The 26,692-nt window shown below is 41.6% G+C and overlaps 1 protein-coding gene across 1 annotated transcript in view; it reads left to right on the forward strand.

Moving 5' to 3' along the window:
- Positions 1-7,394: 7,394 nt before the first annotated feature.
- The window catches only part of CNTNAP5 (contactin associated protein family member 5), a 270,985-nt gene continuing 251,687 nt past the window's right edge, over positions 7,395-26,692 (forward strand). The window contains exon 1 of the mRNA XM_040068846.2: positions 7,395-7,715. Within this exon, the coding sequence (XP_039924780.1) occupies positions 7,640-7,715 (76 nt within the window). The 5' untranslated portion in view covers positions 7,395-7,639. The remainder of the gene's footprint in view (positions 7,716-26,692) is intronic.

Below are 26,692 nucleotides of genomic sequence, written 5' to 3' on the forward strand. Positions count from 1 at the left end.
GAAACTGATTTTCAGACTGGAGAAATGATATGGGACAATAAATCCAGTTAAGAAAGCAAAGAGAACCTGGGCTAGCCTCCTAGCTTTACCACACTCTTTCTGTGGCTTGATCCTGCCTTTTGACCCTGGATACATCTCTGCAACCCTTGAAAGTGAGTCTGAATCCCGTCTCATGCTCAAACATACCTCATATTCACACTGTGTAGATGACAGGTTAAAGTCTGGGGTTTAGGTAACTCCAGGGCAGTGTTTACTGCACTTCACCCCTTGGACTTCAGCCCTGCACACAGCCAAGAAAGCTCCCTTCACACAGGCTCAGTGAAATTTGGGCTGCTCATGCACATTTTCTGCCTGAACCTCAACTGATTCAACACACAACTAAGAAGTGAACAGAAGTTTGGCCTCCTGGGATTCCCTCTCCTTAATGGGAACATGGCAGGACTTGTTTGCTCTAGTTTAAATCCCAAGCATAACAATTCTCCAGGGTGAGTTTGATTACCTTCCTTATCCTGGAATTTACAACACCATCCAATATAACTGCTCTTATAACAAGCAAAAACCAGATTCGGAGAGTCTGAAAAAAATAGCTGCATCAACTAGGACTTCTAATTTTGGCTTAGTTTTGATAGTGGTAGCTCAAGTCACTAATGTTTCTTTTTATAACTAAAGCAAAATACATCGATTGCTAGAGAACCCCTAAATATCCACCCTTGTACTTAGTTACAATATGTTAATATTCTCATGTTGTCAGCAGATCTTTAGCGAGTAGGAGGGATTCATTAACTCCAGTGCAATGTGAAATCCAGACTGGCAGAAAGCAGAGGCTTCCTATGCCTCAAGCTGGCTGCAGTCAGAAGTAAGATGAGCGTGTCTGACTCAGGCCTACACATTACTGTATAATCATCTCTCTCTCACCGAGTTAAAATCACTTTGCTTTGAAAAGACAGTGGTAGGTCTACATGGAACTGTTTCATTTTGATGCAAATGCATTCACTTCCTAGAGGAAATAAACATTTTTAGTCAGTAGGTAGGAAATAAATGGATCTCCTAGTGAGGGGTGAGTTTACCTTGCTTGATTTCTTGTTTTACACAGATCTCTGTGTGTCTGTATATAGTAATGTACAAACACGTGTATATATATGCATGTGTATATACTGATACACATACACGTACACAACATAAATAAATGGGAATTTTCATTATTTAGGCCAGATTAGCTTTCAGCTCAGCCCACAGCAAGTACTTTGTCCAGAAGCAGGTCAGCGATACCGTGACTAAAGAACCTCTGTTAATCTCGTTTTCTGTTCCATGTCCTTTAATGTCTGCATCAAAGAAATTACAGCATCAGCCTTTAGAAAGGCAGGTTTCTGCAAAAACGTGGGCCCAAGATTCTGAATATTCTGTGTCCATGCTGAGAAGAGAGCAAGAAACACAGGAGTGCTCAGGAGCTGCTCATTCCTACGGGATTGAACTTAGATATCCTGATGGCTTTTGAGACAAGGTGTATTCATTTCTTCCTCTTTTTCAAGGGAGTCTAAATTACCATCTTGCCTTTCATTATTCTCACTTGACTTCTTCTGTATGATAATTGCAGCAAGGTTAAAAATGACCTAATGATTGCATTAGCTTCCACACAACTTTCCTCTTTTCACTCCTCTCTGACCTCTATCCACAATGAGAGATTAGTGAAGGACAGGCAGAAATGTAAAGAGAATGTCTGAATATAGGTTGTCATACCCAGCCCAGCTGTTGCTAATAATAATTTTCTGAGTGCAAGCACTGGATGAGCCATTTGTCACGAATGATTTATTTGATGAAATTAACTCTCTTTTTCACTCCTTGCAAACTTCCTCAGTAAAATCATGGAGACATTCAAAGTTGTTTGTTATGTATATAGGCCCAGGTGATTGTTTCTCTCCTAGAGCAGGAGACTATGGATTAGTGGTAGACTGAGGTGCAAATGTTCAATAGAGACTAATGATTTTGGATGCCTCTCCTTTTAGTTGTCTTTTTTGAACAGGCAGATCATGGAACTGAGCAAGTAAAGGCCCAAATCATTCTGAAAAAATGCCCCTTAAGGGATACCTTGGTTGTTCATGCAAAATCGCTAATTGCCTCTGAAAATCTATCACCGTGCCTACTTGTTAAATGTCTTTACTCACACTGCTGACATGGCAGATGCTATAATTCCATGGGTGAATGACTGAATCTCTGTAAAATGGAGTCTTGATAAACACCAATGAGTGACAAGTAAAGCTGTCTTCTTTATGTATGGAAAAAGGCATTCCTCCCTTCCACCTCTGTAGTCTGAACTGGGATGCCTATCCAATACAGATTTTTGCTAAATGCTTCCCCAGCTTCTGTAACTTCTTTTGATCTTGCTTGCCTTGAAGTTTCTAAGTATTGTGAAACAGATGCTGGGCTTTGACCTCAGCTGGGAGACTCATAAACCTCGCTCCACTGCGTTCCCATTAGTTAGCCTGCTGTACTCCAAGGATTACGTCCACCCTGTGACACCCAACTGCCCAGGGACCTTTTAGGAGTTTCTTCATTCTAATTTGTATGGCTTCAGAACAAGGGGAAAAATTGTGTTACTTAGCTTGTGTATGAGTTCTCTTGTCAGGGCTGACTGTGGTTGAGGAGACCGCAGGAACGGGGTTTGCAGTTATGCCAACACCTCATGAAGTCCATCTCTTCATTGGACACTAGCGGAAAGCTGGTTCTGGTGCAATAACTGCACCAGGATTATGCTGCATTTCAGTAAAAAAAGCAGTGTTGCTCAGGGAGACAGTGGTGCCTGGCCCAGCTGGAGCTGGCCACTGCATTTGATAGGGAGCCAGCGCAGCCAGCAGAGCACGGCTGTGTCCTCTGTGACCCCTTCCGGCACTGCAACGCACAATGTCACTGGAATCACACCAGGGAGCAGTGTGTCCCAAATAAGGCCTATTTCAGTCCCTAGGTATTTTGTAGCCATAGCCATTTGTACTATTATTTACTCAGGTTATTGATCTTTTTAGGCCGGTAGCTGCATCTGACCATGATTGACACAAGTGTCTTCATAGGCAGACAAGATAATGTAATGAAAGCAATAATACCAGCAGACAGTGGTAAAATAATGGGGGGGAAGGCAAGGGGGAGGAAGTGGTGATTTTAGTTCTTTGTCTTCCAATAATCGCTGCACAGCTTGACATCTGATTTCTTTTACCTAATCTCAGCATGCATCTCAAAAATGCTACTGGCCATCAGATTATTCCAGCAGATCATTAAATTTTCCTATCCTCCAGACTTAGGTATGCTGTGGAACTATCCAAGGATAATGAGCAGCCTGCTGTTGCACTCACCTGGTTGGGGTCAGTGTGTTTTATGAAAGCTTCCCACATATTCTCTTTAATGAATGAGTCCTTTCTATTTATAGGGGAATGCTCAAGAGGAAAAAGAAATAAATGACCTTTAGGTTTTTTGTTTTTTTTTTTTTTATGTGACCTTTAGGTTTTTTGATGGGAAACATATTCTTCTGACAAATTCATAGTTATCAACAGGAAACTGCAATATGTGATCCCAAAGCCATGTACAATTAAGTTTGCATATAGATAATGCTATTCTCCTTCCATGAATGCTGTACAGTCGGGGTCAGAGATAAAGCTTCCAGCTGCAATTACCCAAACAGCTGGATTGTTTGTATTCATGGGCTAAACTGCTATTGTTTCTAGGGGCAAACTCAACATGGGTTATAGCAGTACAAATGCTGTTTACTGACTCTTGGAAAGAAAACAAGTTTATCTGATCACAGATAAACTTACCTCTTTAGATAAATATTTAAATAAAAAAGCTTTCTCCCTCAATTGCAAAAATGCATCCCCTAACTTCCCTGGTAGCAGCCAGCTTTTCCTGCTCTTACTTAGGTGTTCCTGTCCTTCCTTTGCTCTCCTATTCATTAATTCCCACAAATGGTTCCTTCAGCTCAAATAACATGGCTCCAGACTGGTAGAATGGACTTGAGGACACTGAGGCTAAAAAACTTAAATGCTCAATTTCAGCAATTTGTGGCTTGCATTGTAAAGCCAGTAAGGCTGTGATGGGACTGGCTATTGGTGAAATGCTGCCCTGCCTGTGTCCTGGGCAGCATCAACAGGGGCACTCAGCTGCCATCGGGGTGCAGAGAGTAAGGATGTGATTTCTTTTCCCATTTTAGGCTTTCTCACCCAGGGCTAACACAGCCAGTTCAGTACAGCCCCAGATGACCGAACAATGATCAGCATTGTCTCTGAAATTACCATCACTGTGACTGCAGGTTCTGAACAGGTGCCAGACATTTGGATATTTCTCCTCCTGCCACATTAACAAGAGGAGGTATTGGTGTGTTCCCCTTGTTTAACAAATAGGAAGTGAACATCGTGTGACTGGCAAAAAGGTATAAATGAAATTTATCAAAGAAGAGGCAGACACAGAAAGATATCAGGGTCTTCACTGTTAAGGTCAGTTTTGCTTTCAGTGAGGAAAGGAAAATGTGCCACAGTGAGTGCAAGAGTTTGGAGTTAGAAAGCTGGTGAGTTAGAGAGGACTAATAACCATAGGTATAATAAAGCCTCTGCTCATACCGAAGGCTTTGAAACACCTTCAGTGGCAACCATCACATAACGTCCAAATACACTAAAACTCAATAAACAACTGAGTTTTCCCAAAATCCAGGGTACTCAGAACTGTAATTGATGATACGCCACAGTTTTTGTCTGAATGACTTTAATAGTAATTAATAAATCTACTCTAATAAAAATCTTGCTGGCAAAAAGCCCTTAAACATGACATTATTTACATAATTTCCTGCAACAAACAGCTGCGTAGCCCTCCACTTCGGTCATAACTTCTCAGTTGCAGTGCTCCTGCACCCAAACATTCACAAATCTTAAGGCAATGCCTGGCATGTATGATACAAAGGAGATTATGGAAGAGGTGTGTCTTACAAGGGGGATTTGAAAACCGATATTACAACTGGGGTCCAGATTCTGCAGTCAGATCCACATTGGTGACCACTGGGATGCATTGCAGGATGGGGCTCATATTTACTGATAGCTTTTAATTAGTCTGCATAATTCATTTCCACATCTGTTTTCCTATAAATAAGCCACTAATTAGTTCTGTGAGTCAGTTAAAAACTGTACCAATGTGCCAGATAGTTTAAAGAGACACTGAAAATATTTGAAACACAGTCAATTTAATTTTAATTATTTTTTTTTAAAGGAAAGCATGAAACACCCCTCCCCATTTTTAATTTCTTCCTTTCTAACTCCTCCAGCTAATTTCAGAATACATAGTTGCAAGATTGTGAATGTGTCAAAGACTTCTGTCTCCAGAGAAAATCCACTCTGGCTTAAGATTTCTGATATATTCTGCTACTTAGCTTTAGTCAAGTGGTAGCTCTGGAAGCGCTGCTAGCACTTTTAACTTGATCACTCACCTGAAAAAGTCAATTTAATATCATAATTTTCTCAGTACTCCAGCTTCCTGGCCTAATGCAGCAAAGCAATACAGTTCTTAGTTCCCAGGCCAGTCTTATACATGATTGGTATGGGGAAGATGAGATGTTTCTGACGAGGATCAGAAAACATGAATAGGAGACCCTCTCTGTCTCCTGATTCTCTGGGGGAAATGAGCTCTGCTCACCTACCTTCAAAAATGGGCCTGCTCAGACACAAGGGTGTCTGTGCCCTTGCACAAAGCTCTCCTGGGTGATCAATTTAATATCTCCACCGGGACCTGTGTGGGAGAAAGCAGACACTTCATGTAGATGAGTGAGCCCTGGTCTGACTGTCACCCCTAATTTCCAAAATCTCATTCTGCTCAGACACAAGAGTAGAGCAACGGGGTCAGGTCTTTGCATGAGCAAAGATGAAACCCTGGTGTGCTTAGATGCGTTCAAAGTCAAAAATGAAACATTTGTAGAGCTCATTAGGCTTTTAAATTCTTCCTAAGTCTTAGTTTTGTCCGACTAAATCCTTTATTGACTCTGACTGAAAGCCTTGGTGCTAGGCAGCTATTCTTCCTGTTCAACCTTGTGTCACCTGTGCCATTTGTAACAACAGAAACTGAAATAATTAGGTCAATTTTTTTAATGTGGACTTTTGCTTTCCAAGCTGACTACCCCTTTAAAGATAAGATGTCCCCCTGACACTCCTCTGATATAGTTAGGGCCTAACAGCCAAGCACAGTGTCTTTTCTACACCCTCCTTGCTTTTTAAAATTAGGCTTACAGCACACCAGCAATTTAAACTTCTGCTCTCCGTTGGCAAGTCAGGATGGCTTTGGTGAACTGTCTGTTTCTTCTGATTATTCCTTGCCACTCTGAGGGATTGTGGCTGAGCACCAGCGGCTTCCCCCTCCCCACCTCCAAAGACTCGACCCAAACACACTCTCCTTGCAGATTACAGCGGAATCGCTAATGCAATCTTGGCCTGACTTTGATGCAGCACTCTATTGATGTGGGGTGACGCCGCAGCAAAGCAGCAAGGTTAGACCTCAGCAGTGATTAAGGCGGAGCCCCTGGGCTCAGGTGTGCCTTCCCCCGCCCGTGCGGCTCCCAGCGCTCCGGCCAGGGGAGGGCAGGATGCGAGTTCAGCGCTAGTTTCCTATACGGCCCTCGGGAGGACAATCCCGACCCGTTCAGCTGCTGAGCAGTCGGGTAATCAAGCAGTCAAGCAGTCAGGAAATCTGATTTTTGTAAGCATCGCCCTCGCCAGCCGGGAGGGGGGCGCAGACCATGGGTGCGGGTCCGGGTGCGCTCTCCCGGGGCCGCCTTCCTCTCCAGGCCGGAGACGCTAACGAGAGCTCCCCGTGTCTCTTCTGGAATCCCTGGGACACCTCTGTTCGCCTTCCGAGAGGGCCAGGCAGGGAAGCTCTAGACCAGGCTTGACAGAAGAGGGGTTAGAGCATCAGTCCCGTCCGAGGCTCATCCCCCCTCCCTGGAAGCGAGGCTGAGCCTCGGCAGCGGGGCTGGGGCTCGTCGGGCTGTGTCGGCTCCGTGTGTGCCAGGATATCTTGTATATTTGATGGATGTGTATATCACATATGTTTCCATAAGCAAACAAACATCTGAGCCGGGGGAATCTTTAAAATGTTCCAGCTACAGTCGTACCCAAAGGAGAGGAAAAAGGTGGGGATTAAAAAAAAGGAAGTGTTGTTTTTTTTTTTTTTTTTTCACCCTCCAAGCATCTGATTTACTCCGTGACTCTGATGCTTATCAACAACGCGTGAAGATTGCAGTAAGGATCCTCCCTGGAAGGCGAGGAGGAGCAACTTCCAGGGGGCTGGGAGGAGGTGGAGTGCAGCGCGGCTCTCGCCTATAAGGAGGTGCCCAGCGAGCGGCTGGCGCTTCCCACCCCGCCGCCGCTCGCAAGGTGAATCGCCGCGGCGGCACTCGGGGCAGCGGGCTCGGCTCGGGCACCGCCGCCGGCGTCCGGAGCGGCTCCTCCAGGGGCTGCGAAGATTCCCACGGCCTGTCCCGGCTTCCCTTCACCTGGAGTGCTTGGATGCTGTATGGAGTAAATGAGCGGAGGCAGAGCGAGCGCACAGAGGCTGAGAGGCGCTCGGAGACCGGGACCAGGAAAGACAGGCGGGCGGCTGGCTTCCCCCTCCGGCGCTGAAGATGGATTCCCGAGCCCTCGGGGGCTTCGCTCTGCTGCTCTTCACTTTATGGCATCTGGGATTAACTGCAACAAATTGTGAGTAACGGGAGTGCAAGTAGTTGTCTAGGGTTGGGGCGGGGACGAGAGGAAAGAGATGGGGAATAACTCCCGGGAAAAGGGGGCTATTGCGCCATGACCTCTGAGAAACTTAGCTCGCCTCCGCTTTGCTAATGGAGCTCAGAAACGCAAAGTTGGGGCCAGATGGAGGGACTGCTCTCCCCCGTCCTGCCGGCGTGGACGTGGGAGTGAACGGGAGGCGCTGGAGCCTCCGAGGAGCCTCTTGGGGCTTTCCGTACGGTTTGTTGTCCTTTCGCCGGCCGCATCTTTTTGCGGTCGGTGGTCGCTGTCGCCCTGCCTCGGCTGCGGGCCCCCGGCCGGGGTCGCGCCTCAGCCTGGCGGCGAGGGTCGGCCCTTCCCGCAGGGGCCGGGGGATGCTGCGATTCTGCGGGCGCAGCCTGGCTCCAGCCTGGCGAAACAGCGCCGGTGGCACTGAGCATCTTCTCCTGGTACCGTCGGTTCCCCGGGCACTTCCCACGGGCGCGGCTGTGTCCCGGGGCGTGGTGCTCGCGGTCCTTGCTGCCCCAGCATTTCCTGGCTGGGAAATCGCCGTTCTTGCTCTCTCTCTTTTTTTTTTTTTTTTTCTTTTTCCCCGGGTGATCCACTCGCAGGTTCGCCGCCTACCTCTGCCGGCCCCGCGGGGTCGGTCCCCGCGGGCAGGAACATCCCCGGCCGCCGGGCTGTGCCGTGCTCCGGCGGGCGGGCAGCGGCGGCGGCTCTGCGGGCGCTAGCGCGGTGCAGCGGGGTACCGGCGGTGCGGCGGGTGCTGGGTGGCACCGCGATGCTCCGCGGGGCCGGAGGGCTGTCCGGGCCGCCGGCGGGGCCGGGAACGGGGCTCCCGGTACGGGGCTCCCGGTACGGCCTCACCCGCGGCCCGTCGGGCCGGGCGGGGGCGCCGCGGCCGCCAGAGGGCGCTGTTGCCCCGCCGGCGGCGCTGCCCCGGCCGAGCCCCGCGGGCAGCGCTGTCCGTGTGTCCGTCCGTCCGTCCGCTCCCTCCCAACAGCCCGGCCCGACCTCTCTCCTCTTCCTTCTCTCCTCCTATGCATGTGTTTTCCTCCTCTATCTTCTTTAATTTCCGGTCAATTAAATCACGGTTAATATGTTTTAATAACGCTCGCGAATAACTACATGGCAGGCGATTTAAGGCTGAGGCTTGCCATTACGGATGCGGCCATAAAGTTAATTCCTAACACTTAAAAAGAAACTCCGCGTTAATGAGTTTTACTATTTCACGGGTGACAGTTTAATTTCACAGTGCCAATAAACATTTCCGTTGAATATGCGCTGCTTCCTAAATATTTAGGAGTCAATCTTAAAGCGTGATGATCAATGGTTTTATTATACTGTACAGATTTTACTTATTCATTGAGCAATGAATTAGCATGGAATCAGCTGTAAGTGCTTTCCCAGGAGCCGAGTGAAGGAGCCTGTGAATCTGTAATAGCTGCAAGTTCCCTAGAAACCTCGTTAGATTCGCATGTGAAGATCTATGTGCGCTCGCACGGACCTCAATAATTGCACCCCGTATGAAAATTCATCACCTTCTTAAATAAATCATCTCCTGATGCTAGAGCTCAGGGAGGCTGTGCGCTGTTCCTCAGTTTTGGGCCACGAAAGCTTATACACGGGCTAAAATATTGAAGCAGTATCTTGAAATATATTCAGGTAGCTGTATGAAAGTGCTATAGTTTTAAAGGGTTTCTGAGTTTCCAGGTGCCCAGTAACTAAGAGAAATAACCGAATTGCACATATGAGAAGCTTCGGTGCAGGTGACTGTCAGAAGCTTTTATTTGAAAGCCTAAGTGCAAATGGTAAAGGATTGGTTCTGTACCCTCCGTGGTTTGAATACTTTTGCCAAAGGAGCTGCATTCAGATGCTTGTACTGGTATGGTCACAGTGACTTCAGCAGGTTTGTTTCTGACAGATTTTGTGGACAAGAACAAAACTGGGGACAGTGTAGTTGAAAAGGACTGTGCTTGGGGGTGGGAGGGAGGGAGAGTGCAGCTCATTTAATTTCCTTCCTAATATTTAATATGCCTTTAATCTAGTTTGGTTTTTTTTCTTTGCTTCTAAATTGTAAAACTTAAAAATTCTTTCCTCATTTATTTAATTTACTGTAAAATTACAGTCCTGAGTAAGTAAAAATCTTCTCTGCCACTGAGATATTTGATTCTAATTTTCTCTTTGGTAATAGTTTTTAATTAAAGAAAGAATTGATGAAGAAACTGCTTTGAAACACAGCTACAGGCTAGGGGTCAGTAGACATCATTAGAAAGATCAGAATTGCCAAATGCTAATAAAACATTAGAAATTCCTCCCACTTTGCATTTTGCAATATTTTATTAAATTAGGTAAATAGAGTGGCAATAGGATTTCTCCCCAGGATACTAATTACTGGAAAATGAATAAATAGCCATGTACGTAACACTGGAAATGTGTTGCATATGATGTCTGGGAGAACTTCAACATTTATCAGATAGACAGGAGACAGAAAGCCTTGCCTGCTATGTAACAAATTAGTTGCTCTTTAGCAGCATACTCTGTGATCTGAAAACATAAGTAGCTTGGGTGAACTAGACTTGTTGTTGAGCCTTTTTTTTCCCCCCTTACATTTTAAAGTTGGAAGGAGGAAGCGGTAGTAAAAACATGAAAGCAGATATGAACTCATGTTTTTCTTAAGCACTTTGCTGTAACAGTTCAGGGCTAGTCTGCAGCTGCAGAAAAGAATTGCAGGAACCGTTAGTGATCTTCCACCCAATTTAGTGTTGTGTATCTTAAAAATGTCCTCTGTTGCTATTTTACACCTTATGCCTCCCTCTCCTATACTTGTAGCTTTCTTGACTGACTTTTCACACATGGCCTGAAAGGTGTAGCCTTAAAACACCTCCTGGTCAAGTGGCATCTTTTAACTCCCATTGCAAAAGTTATTCTCAAATTATTGCATCTTTCTTTTCCAGAACACAGCTGCCTCTGCTGCCTACAGCGTCACGAACATTTATTATCCTTTTTCACCAGCACCTATTAGCTGATGAGGAGCCTTTCAAAACTTTCACTTAAACCCAGTCATAAATGTCAGTCAAAGCTGCAGAAATTCAGTGTGCAGTGGAATGAGATCTTTTACTGAAGTTCTTGCAGAAGTGTACAGTCAATGTATGGTCCATTACTCTGCAGTAGATTTTCAGGAGGCCTTGCAGGACACATCTGTCTTTAATGATCCTGTTCAGTTAAAAATAGACAACGTGCATCTTTTTTTATTTATTTAGAAAAATAATTACTGAGGAAAATGTAAATTTTTTTCGACATGGAAGTTATATATGTTGTTTATTTATTTATTTATTTTAGGCAACCAGTGTTCACTCTGATTTTAGCCTTCCTTTCTCTGCAGTGGTGATAATTGCACAGGAGTCAGACAAGTGTATGTGAAAGCTTACAGGAGCAAATCTGACACTGGATATTTGAGACCATCAAGATCGGGAGGGTGTGTTTGGGATTTGTGTAACAGCACAAATAAGACTTGTTGAGTCAACTGTGGCAAAGGCAAAAGGTCTTTTAAACAGTGACCTTTCTATCCGTGTGGTCAGAAATGCTAAGTTTGAAAAGCTGTGCTGAAATAGGTAAAATATTGATTGTTGGTTTGTGGCTCATGTGCTTGCAGGCTGAGTAAAGAGCATCAGACAAATCTCTGGCTTTTCCTCTGCCTACAGTGCTAGTTTGTGGGGGAGGGGGAAACACAAATAGTACTTTTTCATGCCTTCAGATGGAGAAATGATGCAAAATAATGATATTTCCTGAGAGAAAAGCTGTGAATGACCCACAGCTGATTGGTGGCTCCTTTGCATCTGCCAGGATCTAGCTTTCAATCCCTTTGACTCAGTCAGCACTCTGGCTGTGAATCAGTCTCAAGATGGTCTTTCCATGGACAATGGTCTTTGGATTCTGCATCCACCAGGCAGATGGCATTGCCAGCTACAGGAGTCCATCCAGGGTTATTATCTCAGCAATACATGATCTGCTTGGACATTTTCCTTTTTTTTTTTTTTTTTTTTCCCCCTCTCTTAATGTCATGCAAATGCAGCAGGTTTTTTTCCTTATAAATTAACAGTAAGAACAAACTGTTTTCAAATGTGCTTGGTACATTTGTACGAAGTATAGACTTCAGGTAGAAAATGCGGTGGGTAGGGCAACCTGCTTGTGAAGCTCTGCCTGCACAGGGCCTGTACAGGCTTCTGCCAGCACTCCAGGTCATGTAGGACTCATGAAGTTTGGTTTTTTTTAAGTACTGTAATCATTCTTTTACCAGTGGGAAACTGAAGGTGTGAATATGAACAAGAGATAAATGTACAATCGATGTGAGACTCTAAGTAGCTTAAATAAAGCCTTAGGGGTCGATTGAGTTGATCCCATTTGGAATGGTTGTGTCCCATTCTCTGTTGTTAATTCATATTCATATTTGCTATATGTAGAAGTTTCTAAATCCATAGACTACTCATTTCCTCCTCCCATCCTTCTCCCTTCTTTGCTGCTATTTGAAGCAAGTAGAATTTGGATATCTGAATACTGAAATGAATAAGAATCTGAAGGCAGTGAGAGTGTGAGGTAACATTTATTTATTTTTAGCCTCCAAAATGTATTTTCTGTAGATGTGACAGCTTTCGGCTCTATTGGCAAACTTGAATTACAGTCTTACCTACCCTGTCCTCTGAAAGAGACGCAGGAAGGGGAGAAAGAGAGGACTGAAGGTGTATCTGCCAGCTCACACGTGTCAGGCTTTCTGTCGATCTCCTTCCCCTTTGCCTGCCAGCCTCCAGAATCCTACCAAGTGTTCAGGTGTTCCCAGGCTGTCTGTACAGGGCATGGGTAACTTGCTATGCCCACCCCCACTTTTTTTTTTTTTTCTTTCTTTTAATAATAATAATAAAGATCTCTGCTGTGTTTTTCTTAGAATTAGAGGAATGATATTCTGGTCCTGTAGCATCCACTTTTTCAGTCTTCTGTGGCCTTACTGATGCAGGTATTGTCTCTATAGGATGTGGTACCTGCTGGACTCATCTCTTCTGGGTCTGTGCAAAAGAGAAAAAAACTGGTAGCTCTCTAAACATTTTCCTTCTGCTTTCAGTAAAGTCTTTAAGAGATATGAACTCTTTTCTTTTTGCTTTTAACTAAGCTCCCTCTACTCAAACCAAGAGAGAGGGGAAGAGAAAAATATAATCTTGATATAATAACGGTTAAAATCACAGACAATTCTTGAAGGCTTTGAAAACATCAATTGGTAAGGCATGGAGCATCAGCAGACATATTCTTATGTCTGTGGAGTTAAAGAAAGACGAGATTTTAATTTTTTTTTTTTTTTGTACACAGTGTTGGGGTGATATAGTTGATTATTAATTTCCTTGTATTAATGTTGTCACTGTTTTTTTGGTTTTTTTTTAATTGCCCTATGCAGCTTCTCTTGGGCTAGTAATGCCATTTGTTCACTAGATGAGTGCAGCTTAATGTTTTAAATGATGAAGACAATTCAATATAGAACTTAGAGGGGGGAAAAAAAAAAGACAGCAAAACACGGATTTACTTACTGTTAATTATTTGCTCTGTTAAGCAGTTTAAAAAAAGGGTAGTTCATAGTGTGGTGATCTAACTGCCCTTCTACACAGATCTATTTCAATATATGCAGAAAATATTTCATATTTTAGCTGGTATTTTCTCCAAAGATAAAGTAAGGTAGCTTAGTAAAAGAGAGGGCAGGAAGCCATTTGTAGATGTCATTAAGTATCTTGCTTGATCTGTATTCCAGGGGAGGAATCCCGTTTTTCTGGCTGTACTTTTCCTTTGCATGATGCTAGCTTTTTCTCTACATCCTTACAAACGTATGCTGTAACTTGAATAACTTGGCCTATCTCCTGCAGAACTTTGTGCCCAGAGGTTATCAGTACAGATTCAGAGTAAAGCAGTGGAAATCTGTAGGAACCTACCTATCTACAATACTGAATGGGTGTTAGAGTGCTGGGAGTGCTGGTCCGTTCACTTACTATGTTGTATTTTGTAACCTGTGAATTAGGGGCCTGCAGAGTTGGTTTTCTTTCCCTTTTTTTTTTTTTTTTTTTTTTTTTCCTTTTTTTGAATGTACAGTCATAGTACTTAAACTGAAAATAAGGCACAGAGCACAAAGAGGTAATGGCAGGTTTTATTTTGTCCAGCATTTCTCTACCATAATAAAGACCTCAGCAGTCTCTAGTCTTGCATTCCCTAGTGCATCACCAGGGACCTCAACTTCTATAGTCTTTGAATGATCCAATTACCACAAGTGTGCTAGAGGATGTTATGAGTTCATGGACATCTGTGATAAAAAATTACTTTATTCTATAGCAGAAGTTGTTTGTGGAAACAATTTTGGAAGAGAGATACTTGTCTACTTTTTCAAACACTGTATATGGAGTTGGAGACTTTTTCCTGGTTGAGGAGAGGGTTTTAGTGTTAGAAAGAAAAGTCAAGAAATTATTCATGTCACAAAAGCAGAGCTAGGCTGTTAGTCTATTCTCTATCAGTGGTGGGCCACCTTTTGTCCTCATTTTGCACATGCCAGACCAGAGAGGAGTCAGGTGTGGAATCAGACCCCGTGTGCTGCGGGTGTAGCAGGTAGGAGGAAGCTTCTAGTGAGCCCTCAGTTTGAGCCTGATAGAAACAGGCTTTGGGTAACAGCAGCTCAGCTGTTTGTTTTGGAATGAATGGAGATTATCCAAGTAACTAAATTTAAAGTAGCATCCAGCCCCGCTGTGACTCATGATCCGGAGGGTGTTTCAGCTCCAGGGTTGTGCTGTACTGGGAGAGGGTAGCCCAGATTCCTGACCATAGAGACTGGCTTATCAATGAGGCCTTCACTGTTCCCATGCTGGACAATACAGCTCCAGATTTGAGGTTAAGGGGTATTTTTAACGAGCCTCACTGTAAGGTGAATTCCTAAGAGCAGTAACAAGAAAAAGCTAAGTTTGTAATTGCTCAGTGAATACCATTCAAGACTATAAAAGGCTTTTAGTTGCTGGTGCTAATGTACTCTTTTCCAAACTGTTAATTGCCTGGGATCTGTGATATCTTTATGGCATAAAAAGCATTGAGTTGCAGTGGGACACACGGCATTCTGTTCAGCTTGGTACTTGGAAATACTCAAAAGATATTCAGCAACAACCACGGCAGTGGAAGCCACGAAGAGTAACTGGTATCATTCTGAGGAACGTTTCTCTTTTGACACTGGTAATTAGGGTTCAGCACAGGGCCCCAGCACATGAAACGGAACGGTGTTCAATGCTAACCACCGTGGCACTGCAGCAATTGGACTGGGAAGGAAACAAATGTGTTTTCCTTCTCTCTTTTATTGTGTGTATTGAGAAAGATTGAGTGTTGACCCTTAGGAATTCTGGGGCATAAATTTTTCTTCTAAAACTATTCGGTGCACTGTGTTGCCAATAAAGTAGTAAATAATAATAATAATTTTCAAATGGGTAGAATCCTCTCTTGTTCCCAGCTGGGCAATAAGGAGTTGATAAATGCTGTACTGCCTGGATAAGAATTGGCTTGTTCCATTTACTGCTCTAAATGGTGAAGCATTGTTCCTCGATGACAATGGTTCTTCACTGATGACAGCTCGTCAGCACTTCAGGAACAGAGACGAATGCCTTGTGAGCTATGCCACCACTGACACATCTGTAGTCATACCCATAATAGTTCAGTGATGTCTTTATGTTTGGGCATCAATTGCTCCCACTTAGGATGTAGATACTGAGCCATTGCACTCTGTCCTCCTCCTAGGTCATAAAAGCAACCTGCTGAGCATTAATATATAATTTTCTTCCTTCCCTTCATGTAAATTTGTCACTGGAGCAGGAGGGGAAATGGCGTGTTCTAACTGGAGAATATGTGTCGTGTCTATAAAATTATACATAAGGAATGGAGCGGGAAAAGGAGTCTGGGGTGTGCAGGCAAAGAGAGGAGGTCACAAAGAATGTTCTTCCCCTTTCCTATTACCAGCAGCAGCTTCCTAATGCACTCAGTGAAGAGGTCTAAATTAATGGTCCAAGTGAGTCATCAGTGAACCCTTAGTGGGAACACGTTCATTTGTAGTAATCAGGATTGATTTATGAATAGAACAAAAGGGACCAAATAAGCTATGAAAATGCATGTTGTAGATGTTTTTTTCCCTGATGAATAATTCATCCTCTTCTAGTATCCATGAAAACAGAAACACTGTGCACATAAAAACCCATTTAAAAAGTTAATCCCGCAAATGGCTGAACACGGAGAAAATCAGCTTTTGTTTTAAAAGGTAGATTTTCTCAAATCTTCTCTAATTTGATTTGCCAGCGGGGTATAATTTAAGTCAAACAAGTTAACAGCATTACTTGTTATATAAAGGTCTTCTAAATATTTAATAGATTTTGATAAACGCCTGCCCCCCAGGATAAAGAGCTAAGGAACGCTAATTTTCCACAGTGCAGAGGGTAAGCTAAATCAAATAGAAATGGCAAACACAATGGAGAGGGGGCTTCTGTGCCCAGGATATGGTCCTCCAAATCCAGCCTTGGGAGAACTTGCAGTGCACCTACATAATCCTATAAATAATCCTGAATCTAAATAATCCTGCACAAATGACCGCCAGTGAAAATGATGGCAGCTTTTTAGTGACTGTAAAGACTCATGGTCTCCGCACACCTGTGAAATTGCCTACAGTGAGCCTGACTTAGGCAGAGCACATGCTCTGGAACCTGCAGGATGCTGTGTATTTGCATAATCCTGGTGACCATCTGCCCATCTCCTCCTGGATGGACATCAGTGGGAAGGGGGGAGCATCTGCACCCCTAAAGGGACTGGTGCTCCAGAGGAGCTCAGGTAAAGCTCTGTGTAAAGCTACATAGGAAGTCTCTGAAAAAAAAAGAGAATATGAACTTGGGTGTGTTGGATTCTAGGTGGGCTCTTTACCTCTAGGCTGCCCAACCCTTGGTCTATCTCCTGTGTCAACAGTAAACAGAGCATCAGAAAGAAGGGAGAAACCTTACACAGAAAGAACAGTGCCACTGGATTGCTTCCTAACTGCCCCCAAAAGTTCAGAGGGGTTGGTTTGTGTTGTTTTACTGTTTTTTAATTTTGTAGAAAAATAGTTTGCATTTTAATTTTAGAGGAAGAACCTCCTTCTGCAACCCTAAGGAAGATTAAACAGCTATGGCATTTTTCACAGAGACTGTTTGTTTGGAAAAGAAAATGAAAATTTGATGAATTTCAATCAGATGTAGCTTGCAGCATTCAAATATTTATGGATTATCAAATTCCCTTCTCCCAGCTCTGCTTCTTAAGTACAGAGCTCATCTTATATGTAATATTAATTCTCATTATTCTTAGACAGTTATTCACTGAATACTTGTGCAGACTCAGTTCATCTAGGACCTGGTCTAAATTTCAAGAAAATGAAGGGAATGACTTGTACTTGAATTTAAGATCATCTTTTCCTCAGAAGCCTGTTCATCCAGCATGGAGATCCTTATTATTGTTCTCCTCCAAAGTTCATTTTCCTTAAAATCTGCCTGGCAGTGTATGCAATACCAGTTGTGTGTGTACCTGTCAGCAGTGGGAATAACTATCCTTTTTCCTGATGGTTGCTGTTCCTTTTGAGCATCTCATTTGAGAGTGAGTTGACTTGTTCTATTGTCATATCCTGTGCCACCCTTGTATCCAACTTACTGGCAATGCAATTAGTTAATGCTGTGTATTCTTTTGTGCACTTTTTTGCATTTTTTATCAACAATTGTTCTGTTTTCTGAACCCTCCTATTATGTTGAGTTGAATACACTTCACTGTAATACATAGGATTCCACTGTGATAACAGCATTTTGCAATCATTACAGAAAACTTTTTAGGTGTTCAGAAAAGCTGATAGACCAAGGGTATTTCTTCTGGGCGAGTACGAGCTCAGGGGGCTGATGCACCTGGGTCCACAGATGAGAATTTGTTCCTAGAAAACATGTAGGCAGCTTTTTGTTAGTAACATTAGGTATATGTGCTTGCTAAATTTCTAACATGAAACATTCTAACTATAAATATATATATATATATATTTTTTTTTTTTTTCCAAGTTATAAACTATTTTTCTTTTGACACCTACACTGGTCCTGTTTCCTGGGACCTGTTCCAGAGGGACTGCACATGAGTCAAAGCAATCTCTTTACTGCTTCATTAGGAGTTGGGATTACAAACTCCTTTACACGCCTACATTCATAACCAAGTGTTTGCAAGAGCCCAGGCTGTTTTTCAGATAGTGGAGATGTACTTTTCATCTGTGCTTTTGCTTAGGAGCTGTGGCTGGCTTTGTCAGACAAGGCCAACCTGTGTGAAGGAAGTTGTCTCCTTTCTTGAGACCTCAGCAGAAGAGAGAGAGAAGACCTGCTCTCTAAACGCATCATTTTTCCACTTAACCTTGTAAGGAGGTGGTGTCAACTGCCATGACTCATCCCATTTCACCACAAATATGTGTTATTTCACTTGCCTTGACAACCTTGATCTGAACACCACCAGTTCTGCAGTTGGGTCCAGGCATTAATGGTTTCTGTGAATTAAATAAGGAAATCCTGATTTCAAAACCTTTCTCTGATAGCAAGCAGACAATGAGTCAGAGCTATAAGAGGACAGATTTTCCTCCTCCCCTCTCCATCCTGGACCCATCCTAACCTTAGGAGAATCTGATTTATAGACCCTAGGCTTTTTTTCAATTTCATCTAATTAGCACAGGCAGTGAGGTCAGTATTCTAACACCTGACAGACTTTACCAGAGTATGCCACAATTACAAGTGCAATTATCTGTTTTTCTGCTGCACTGAAAAGTGTAGCATGTGAAAATTAACACAAACCCCCTAACTGTTAGGATGAAAGTGTGGGTGTTAGGGAAGAGGCACCTTCTTCAAATTTGAAAGGCTCGTGCTTGATGCTTGACTTTTTGAAATCTTTCCCAGGCATCATTAGGTGATGTGCTTAATTGTTTTGAGTTTGAGTTTACCCGTTCTATTTCATTAGGGCTAAATGTTCATGTGTATGCGGGCTTTCACCGGCCAAGAGGGGTTGGAGAAAGAGGTTCTTATGCTAGGCAGTAACTTAATATAAGCAATAATGCTTCTTTTAAATTACCAACTGCATCAGTGAATAATGGATTCTCTGAGCCATTATGATTGTGCTGGCCCTCTCTAGTGGGGTCAGTACACAGCAACTTTTACAGGGTCTTTGTGTAAATCTGCAATTATGAAGTTGTCAGTGTGAGAGCTATGGACTCGTTGGCTGACAACCGGAAAACAAAACATCTTTTTTGAGCAGTGTGTCCTTCCAGTCATTTCTATGTGGCATGCAGGTAGAGCTGAATTGCATCTCCCTATAAGAGCGTGTAAGTTTGCACCAAGTTGCTTGTCCAGGTACTAAACTAAAATTATGTGATGAAAATGTGCATTTGTATTAAATTTAAGAATATTATCTGTTAAATATAATTATGAAGTACTGTCCTAAGATTGTCAGAAGACCTGCACAAGAGAAAGGCTATCCCATGTATTATTTGCATTAAAGGAAACTATAATATTAGCTTAGAGGAAATTCAGAGCAAATCTGTAAAGTCATATTCAAGCTAAGCTTTATGAATTCAAAGACAGGCACTTATTTCAGTGGTCAGGCAGGGAGAAAAACACTTCACAGCTGGAAATGCCTGTTCTTCTCTTCCGCGAGATGCACAGAGAAGGGTAATTGATTTAGACTCCTTCAGGACAGGAATGGGTTTTCCATGTAAGTGTGAAGAACAAGGTCTTTATCTTAGTGGGGTCTTTATCCTCTTCATTCCAGTGATAACAGCAAAGGCTCTGCTCTGAAGGCTCTGTATGAATGCAAATGCATTTTCTGCTTCTTTGGCAAATTTGTATGTCACTGGCCGGTGGCAGCCTCTAATAGCTGGTTTGGTGAGAACATCCAGACCTTTGTAGTCTGGGACTAGTAAACTAAACCTTCAACTCTCAAGGAGTGAGAAGTTGTTTGGAGTAGTCCTTAACTAAGAAACATGAAACTCACTAAGCTGATATTGAAGGTAAGAGTTCAGTAGTTCTTAGATATCCACCATCCCCGTATTTGTATTTTCTTCAGCTAGAAAATAACGGTGCTGGAAAAGTGCTCCTCCCTTCCATGCCTCCTTTCCTGTAACCTGCTTTTGAGGTTCTTTCATAAGCATATGAAAGAAGGCAGGAGTAATTCATGATACTCCAAAGCATTTAGTCAGTAAGTCCATATATTTCATTGAGGCCATTCTTGTATGAAGCACAGTACCAAAAAGGGTCTGAGGCTAGTGCCAAAGAGGCTAAAGCCAAATGCAGCCATGTGATCATCCCACTCCATGATAGTTTTCTCACTATCTACTATTATTTATATTACTACTATTTATTTGTACTAACACGTAAATTTTGTGCTTGTACTTAGCATGTTATGAATAAATAGCACGTAACACATTGCCTCACTTCATTCACTGAAGTGACCGAGAAGACCAGAACAAAGTGAAACAGTCCTCAGCTAAGCAAATGAACCAGGCTTAGAGTGAATCTGCCTATGTTAAGCCAGAAATCTGATTTTTATTTTTTTTTAATATATATTAAGCTTCCCTTGGGGATGGAAAAGTTTAATTAAAAAGAGATTCAATGAGAATTCAGAATAATAAGTCAAGTCTATTTTTCTTCTCCCAGAGGCTTGGAAAAGCGATGTTTTCTGAAGGAGCATGTTGAGGTGCAAATAGGAAAGAAATAGGATCGTGAGTTTGGACCTTCCCATCTGTACAAGTACTGTTTTCAATATTCTCCCTCCTGATAGCAAGAGACTCAGCAATGGCTGCTTTTCCCCAGCTTTGTCCTACATTTCTTTTCTTCTGGGTAAAGCAATTTCAATTACACCATCTTGTCAGAGACGCCAGATCTGGCAACATCTGGCTACTTGGGTATTGTGGTATCATTTCAGGTAGTTAAAAGCTGAGTCCCTCAGATATTAAAATTCTGGTAGAATCAAGTGTGTCAAATCAGCAGTAGAAAAAACCTCTCTGTATACAGACAGGCACTGGTATTTTTCAGGTCAGTAAAGGATTTGTCTCAGATATCTTCTAGAAACGGCTGAATACTTTTCTAAGGTTATTGGTCAGTTTTGATGGAAGAACAAGTGAAAAAGCACTTCAAGAGCTATTTCTAAGAATCTTTGGGGAAATTATCTTCAGGTCACATTTTCTGTGGCTGATGCTTTATTTTTTAACATTTAAATACCTGCCTTTGTAGTTTGAAAAGTAAATGGCTACAGAATCTCATTAAGGCTATTGAGGTTGTGTTTTACAATATAAACTTGTTTCAGTTCAGTCCAGAGGATTTAATTCTTAGCTTAACATTTAGAAAAGCAATAACACAGTTATGCCATGGTAAACTGAACTGAGTACTCTATGTGCTCACTGAAGTCAAACGTTCCAGTAAACAGGATCAGAAGCCAGAATGGTTCAAATGGAAGAAAAGTATTTATAATTCCTAATTGACTCTGAATATTGAAAAGTATGTAGAGCTGATGAATGTAGGTTCTGCCTCTTTCTTTTAAAGGGACTAAACTTACTATTATTTATTTAATTGTATCATCTAAATTTTAGTTCCTCCATCCTGAAGTTAAATAAGGAATGCTCAGCCCTTACAGTGAGAAATCAAATCCTCAAAAGATGCTGTTCCTGAATTCTGCTGATTGTTTAGTTCACTGGAAAAATTTAATCTTGAATAATACCTCCAGATCCTTCCACTGACTTCTGTGTGTGCATTTACCTGTATATGACATTTTAACAGAAAAGCTGTAGGTGTGCTCACTGTCAGCTCTTTATACAGAGCAGGATAATATCTTAGATGTTGCTGCTTTTATAGAAATCCATTTTGTTACAATTACTAAAATAAAACAAAAAATGAGGTGGTGTATTGAAAGAGTTTCCTGATTAAATCCATCAATTTCAATTTTTGTATTTTCTTATTGCCTTTTTTGTACTCTTTTTCTTTTGGGACAGAGTAATTTTCTAATATTGAGTAGCTTCAATATCCTGGTTAATTAGACATTTATGTTTTTTTTCAATATGAGTCATTAGGAATTTGACTTGTTTGCAATCCTTTCCAAGAATTACTTAATTTGTGACTTGTGGTCATTTCTCATTTAATGATGGCTAGTGAGGTGACGCTCTGCATTGCGAAGAAAAAGACATTGTGATGAGCTAAAAGAATCTCTGTGATTAAACTTCCCCTATTTCACTGTACTGTTCATGCACTGAAATGTTTCTGTGGCGTCAGGGGTGGACTGTTTGTACTGATTATATCTGATTTTAGAGAATACCGAAGAAATTGCCTAGAAAGGGACATCGTTAAGTTACCCTTACGCCTTCAAGCTCTCTGCTCAAGAGCCTGCTGCTGTTTCTGATAAGAAGAAAGAGTGCATCCAAGAAGGACCTTTATGCAGGCAATGTGCTCTGATTTCTGTCTCTGCCATTTAGTCAGTTCTCTCACTAGCTTTCAACTTGTCTTCAGTCACGCTGCAAGTGCTTGACCTCTTTTTTTCCCCTTCTTTTTTTCTTTTCCTCTTGCTTATTCCGCTCAGCCCTCTGATTCAATGACTAATCTGTGTCTCAAAGTCAAAAAAAACCCAACAAAGGGCGGGGCTGCTTTTGCTCCTGTGATCGCCCTAATTCTCACCACTTTTAAGTTCAGGATCACTGTCCTCCCTGTCCTTCAGCCTTACCACTGTAGACTCCCCTGGCTTTCTGCAGTCCAGCCTGTGTCCAGATCTTGTTACTTCTTCCTCAAAATTGAATGTATTTTTCTACAACTCCGTGTCATGCTGATACATGCAATCCCACCTCTCTTCTATTGGAAGTAGTAGATAATGTGGGAAGTGTTGTTTTATGGTGAAAGTAGAAAGAAGAGGAAAACCAAGGGTCCTTTAATAATAATAACATAATAATAAACTTTAGGAGTATTCCTGATTTCAGGAAAATCACCTTCCAAGCAAAGAGACACAACGCCTGCTAGAAGCAGGAGAACATATCATTTTATCTGAAACTATGGGACTTGCAGATGCTCAGGCTGAATGGGTGGCTCTGAGACAGCAGAGTCTGCTTTACCTACTCCAGCCTAGCACTTCCTCTCTTTATTGCTTATTTGGCTCTGCAAAGTCCTTTCTTCCAAGCCAAGGTCCAAACTTTTGTGGAATCTGGCATTCAAAGTTCACTCCCATTTTCTTTTAATGCTGTTATATTTACACCCAAGTATAAGTGTGTTATGTATATAAACATTCAGAGGTAATTAGCTGTACTTTATGTATGTATATGAATATACACAAATATGTACCTAAAAGTAAACAAATAAATACAGGTTTTATAGTAGTTTTCAAATATTTATGCTCAAAAATGATCAAAAGCCTGTGCAGAGCTATATAGAATAATATAATATGGTTCTGTGGAGACAGGAGAGTTTCTTTACATCTTTTCTGCTCGCTCTCTATATAAAGCAGAGCCTGAGTATTTCTGTAGGATTCATTTAACATCTCATCTGAAAAAATAAATCAGATACTAAATTTTGAATTAATGGGATTAGAATGGTTTTAAAGGTTTTACAGTTTAGGGCATAAATATCTAGATATATATCAAGTCTAGATAAGTCTACAGACTTGTCCTCTCTAAAAACTATATGGTTTTTTAATGCAGAAATAAGAGTTGTAAATTACTGCAGCTAGTTAGCCAGCTGGACAGCATCATTAAGAAGAAAGATTTCTTCTGTGGGCTTGAACAAACTACCAGCTATGGTAGTTCAGCTACCAGCTAGATAGTTCAAACTATGCCCCACATTTTGCTGGATCTTCTTGCATACTCTACAGAAGTAGGGAGAGTGGACTGGTAGTGCTTTAATTTTATTGTTCTCTCCTAAAAAGTGCTGAGTCAGTTAACCCACAGAATACTTATCAGGGGATATTTTGATGTATTAAAAATACTCCATTTATTTAATTGGTATTTTTATTGTTCAATTTATTTTCCAATGATCTGAACCAAATCCTATCTTATTTTGCATATGGTTTTTATTATTTCAATTTATGTTCTGTTTTAGAGTGAAGTGGGAGGAGAATGGAATGACCACCACTAACCATTTAAATTTATAATTTTCACAAGATGGGAGGTCATGCTTTTTGGTTCTCTGATGTAGCTACCTTGCTTTATAAAATATTCTAGCTTTCTCGGTTTTGAGGTGCAATTGTTTCATGATTAAAATAGTTGATCTATTTTACCATATTTATAAATATAAGAATAATTTTCCTGATAATGAAGCATAGTTACAAATAGGAAATTGCCTAGAATATAGTTAACTATTAAGGAAGATAAACAGATAAAAAGTTTGAACTATCACGTTCAAAAATCCACATAACTTTCCTATTGCATGATGGAAAGCAGTTACTAAAGCAGAACAGGGAAAATGCAATATGAAATTGGCAGATTCCATGAATATTCATGAGCACACATGTGCCTCCAGCAACACATTGATCCACTCTATATCAAGGAAGAGGCAGGTGCCCTGAAACAGCCCCATGCATGCCCTGTGCCAGGGCTCTTCTGTGTCCTCTATCCAATGGTATATTGGTTGTAAATATCCCTTCTATTGCTTTGCTCATTCTTGTTGGAAAATACGAGGATTAAGTGCAATGATCCACAACTAACCTCGAGTGTCTCTTGTACTTGCTTAGCTGGCTTTGTACAGTGTCTTATTTTTCATCACTAATCTTACAAACTTGTGTTCTCCACAGGGAGCTGCAGCAGACTTCTCTTTGACAGTAAGATAAACCCACTTGGCTATTTTGATTTTGGTCGTAGCATCTCTCTCCAATGGTTTGTGTACATATGTGTCATCCAGAGAAATACTGGTGTAGGATGAACTGGGAAATACCTCTCAATTGCTGCTTCCGTAAATCTTTTCGTATCAGTCGTCTTTTAAACGTGCCTTTTTTAGCATTTCTAATGTGGCCTTGGTCTTATTTTCAGTCCCGTATCATGTGTCTTGGTAGATTGATATTGACCATGTCAGGGATGACATACAAGTGTGACATTTGGCTAGTGATGGCAACTTTTATGTTTTATTTTTAAATATTTGGCAAGGAGAAAACAGCATTGTGGCAGGATTTCCAAAACTTTTTCTCTGTTAAGTCAAACTCCTCACAGAGCAACTGGACTGCTTGGCTTCTGAATTCAAGAGAACAATCAATACTAAACATGGAATATTTTTTTCCCTGTACAATATTTAACTAATGTTTTTAGCACAAAACTCAGACTTAGACTTTAGGGTCTCCCTCAGACTTGAGGGCTGGGAGTTAGGGAATGTTAAAGTGTGTCAAGCTTTAGGAGTGGGAGGTATTACTCCATGGGTTCTAGGGTTCTAGTTTGAATCCATGACTGTAGCTGAAGATACCAATATGAGAATAATGGCTCTCAAAGCACTATTTATCATGGTAGGAAACGGAGGAGAAGTAGAAGGATGAAGCTTACAGTGAAAGTTAAATTTTGTTTAAAAATGAAGTGTGGATTTTTGTACCTCTGTGTTGAGAATTCTCAGAGGTAATCTAAGGAACGAGTTTTAAATCCCGTTTTACCCTTTCATAGGGACATGGACTCCAAAAGCCATTAACAGAGGGAAAGTATGCAGAGAAAAAACTGCAGAGAAATAATGATCTATGCAGAGCACAGAATGCCACTGGAGAAATGGCTAAGAATGTTCAAAGTGTTTCTACATGCAAAGGCTTGATGGTTGGAATGAAAAGTTTGTTACACAGAAATGAGCTTGATTTGTTAATACAAAGGAGGCTTCTCATTTAGTTTCATTATTAGTTCAAAGAGACCAACAGTTACACTTCCTCTTCTACCCTGCTTTTATTTCCCTGCTTTTTTTCCCCTTCCTCTATTTAATTTCTTATCTATGTAAGTTTTTTTCAGAACCGGAGTAGTTTAGAAAGAAAGCGAGTCCCTCTGTTTAGAGGAGGAGAAATAAAGAAGCAGAAAGGAGATAATTTTTTTTCTCTCCAAAACTGTTTTCCATTTTTTAGCATAAAAATGAAATTTCAATGCAAATGGTAATCTAGGAGTCAAAAAATTGGGGATGTGTGTCAGACTTTTTTCTTGCCCTTTTCTTTAACAGTTCTTTTATTGTCTCTGTAATGCATCCCACTAGGAATTTAGCCTGCATTGGACTCAACCCCTTTTTATCAGATAGTGGGTTCAATCCTGTATCACCAAATTGACTGGAGACTTGTCAGCATCATTTTAGCAGGCTGGCTGGATCAGGTGATGCTGTAAAGATTCCTACTGCTGCTCTACATTATCTTTCATGTGTTGCAATTTGTGCTATTCATACAAATTGCTCCCAATGATGGTATTCAAAGCCAAATTTAAACATACTACTAAACCATGGGAACATAGCATATACCAAGCCACAAGGAAATCCAAGAAGTATTGGATCTTGTTATCATCTCTGGCTCAGAAATACATAATGAACGGTAAATGCAGTTCAGTTCAGCTAATGTTGAATAATTAGCTCATAAACAATGATGAAAGAGAGCTGGTGTGATGAAAGGGTGGTAGCACAGTAAGTGAGGAATAAATGTGGGAGTTATTCAAGGTGCATCTCCTAAAATTTTGAAGCAACAATTTAGGCTTACAGAAAAGGAACAGGGTAAGCAAAAGAAATATGTAGCCAAAGAAAAATAAGCCACTGGATAGAAAAATGTTTACTTGGACTTCTGCATGGTGAACTGAGGCAATTTCCCTTTACAGACTGGGAAAAAAGACTCAAGTGTGAGCCATAGGTTAATCTCGTATTTTACCTCACAAATTTTATTTAAATCAAAAGGGAGAAAGAGACCTGTCA

Source organism: Hirundo rustica, chromosome 7 (assembly GCF_015227805.2).
Source record: "Hirundo rustica isolate bHirRus1 chromosome 7, bHirRus1.pri.v3, whole genome shotgun sequence".
Taxonomy (NCBI): domain Eukaryota; kingdom Metazoa; phylum Chordata; class Aves; order Passeriformes; family Hirundinidae; genus Hirundo; species Hirundo rustica.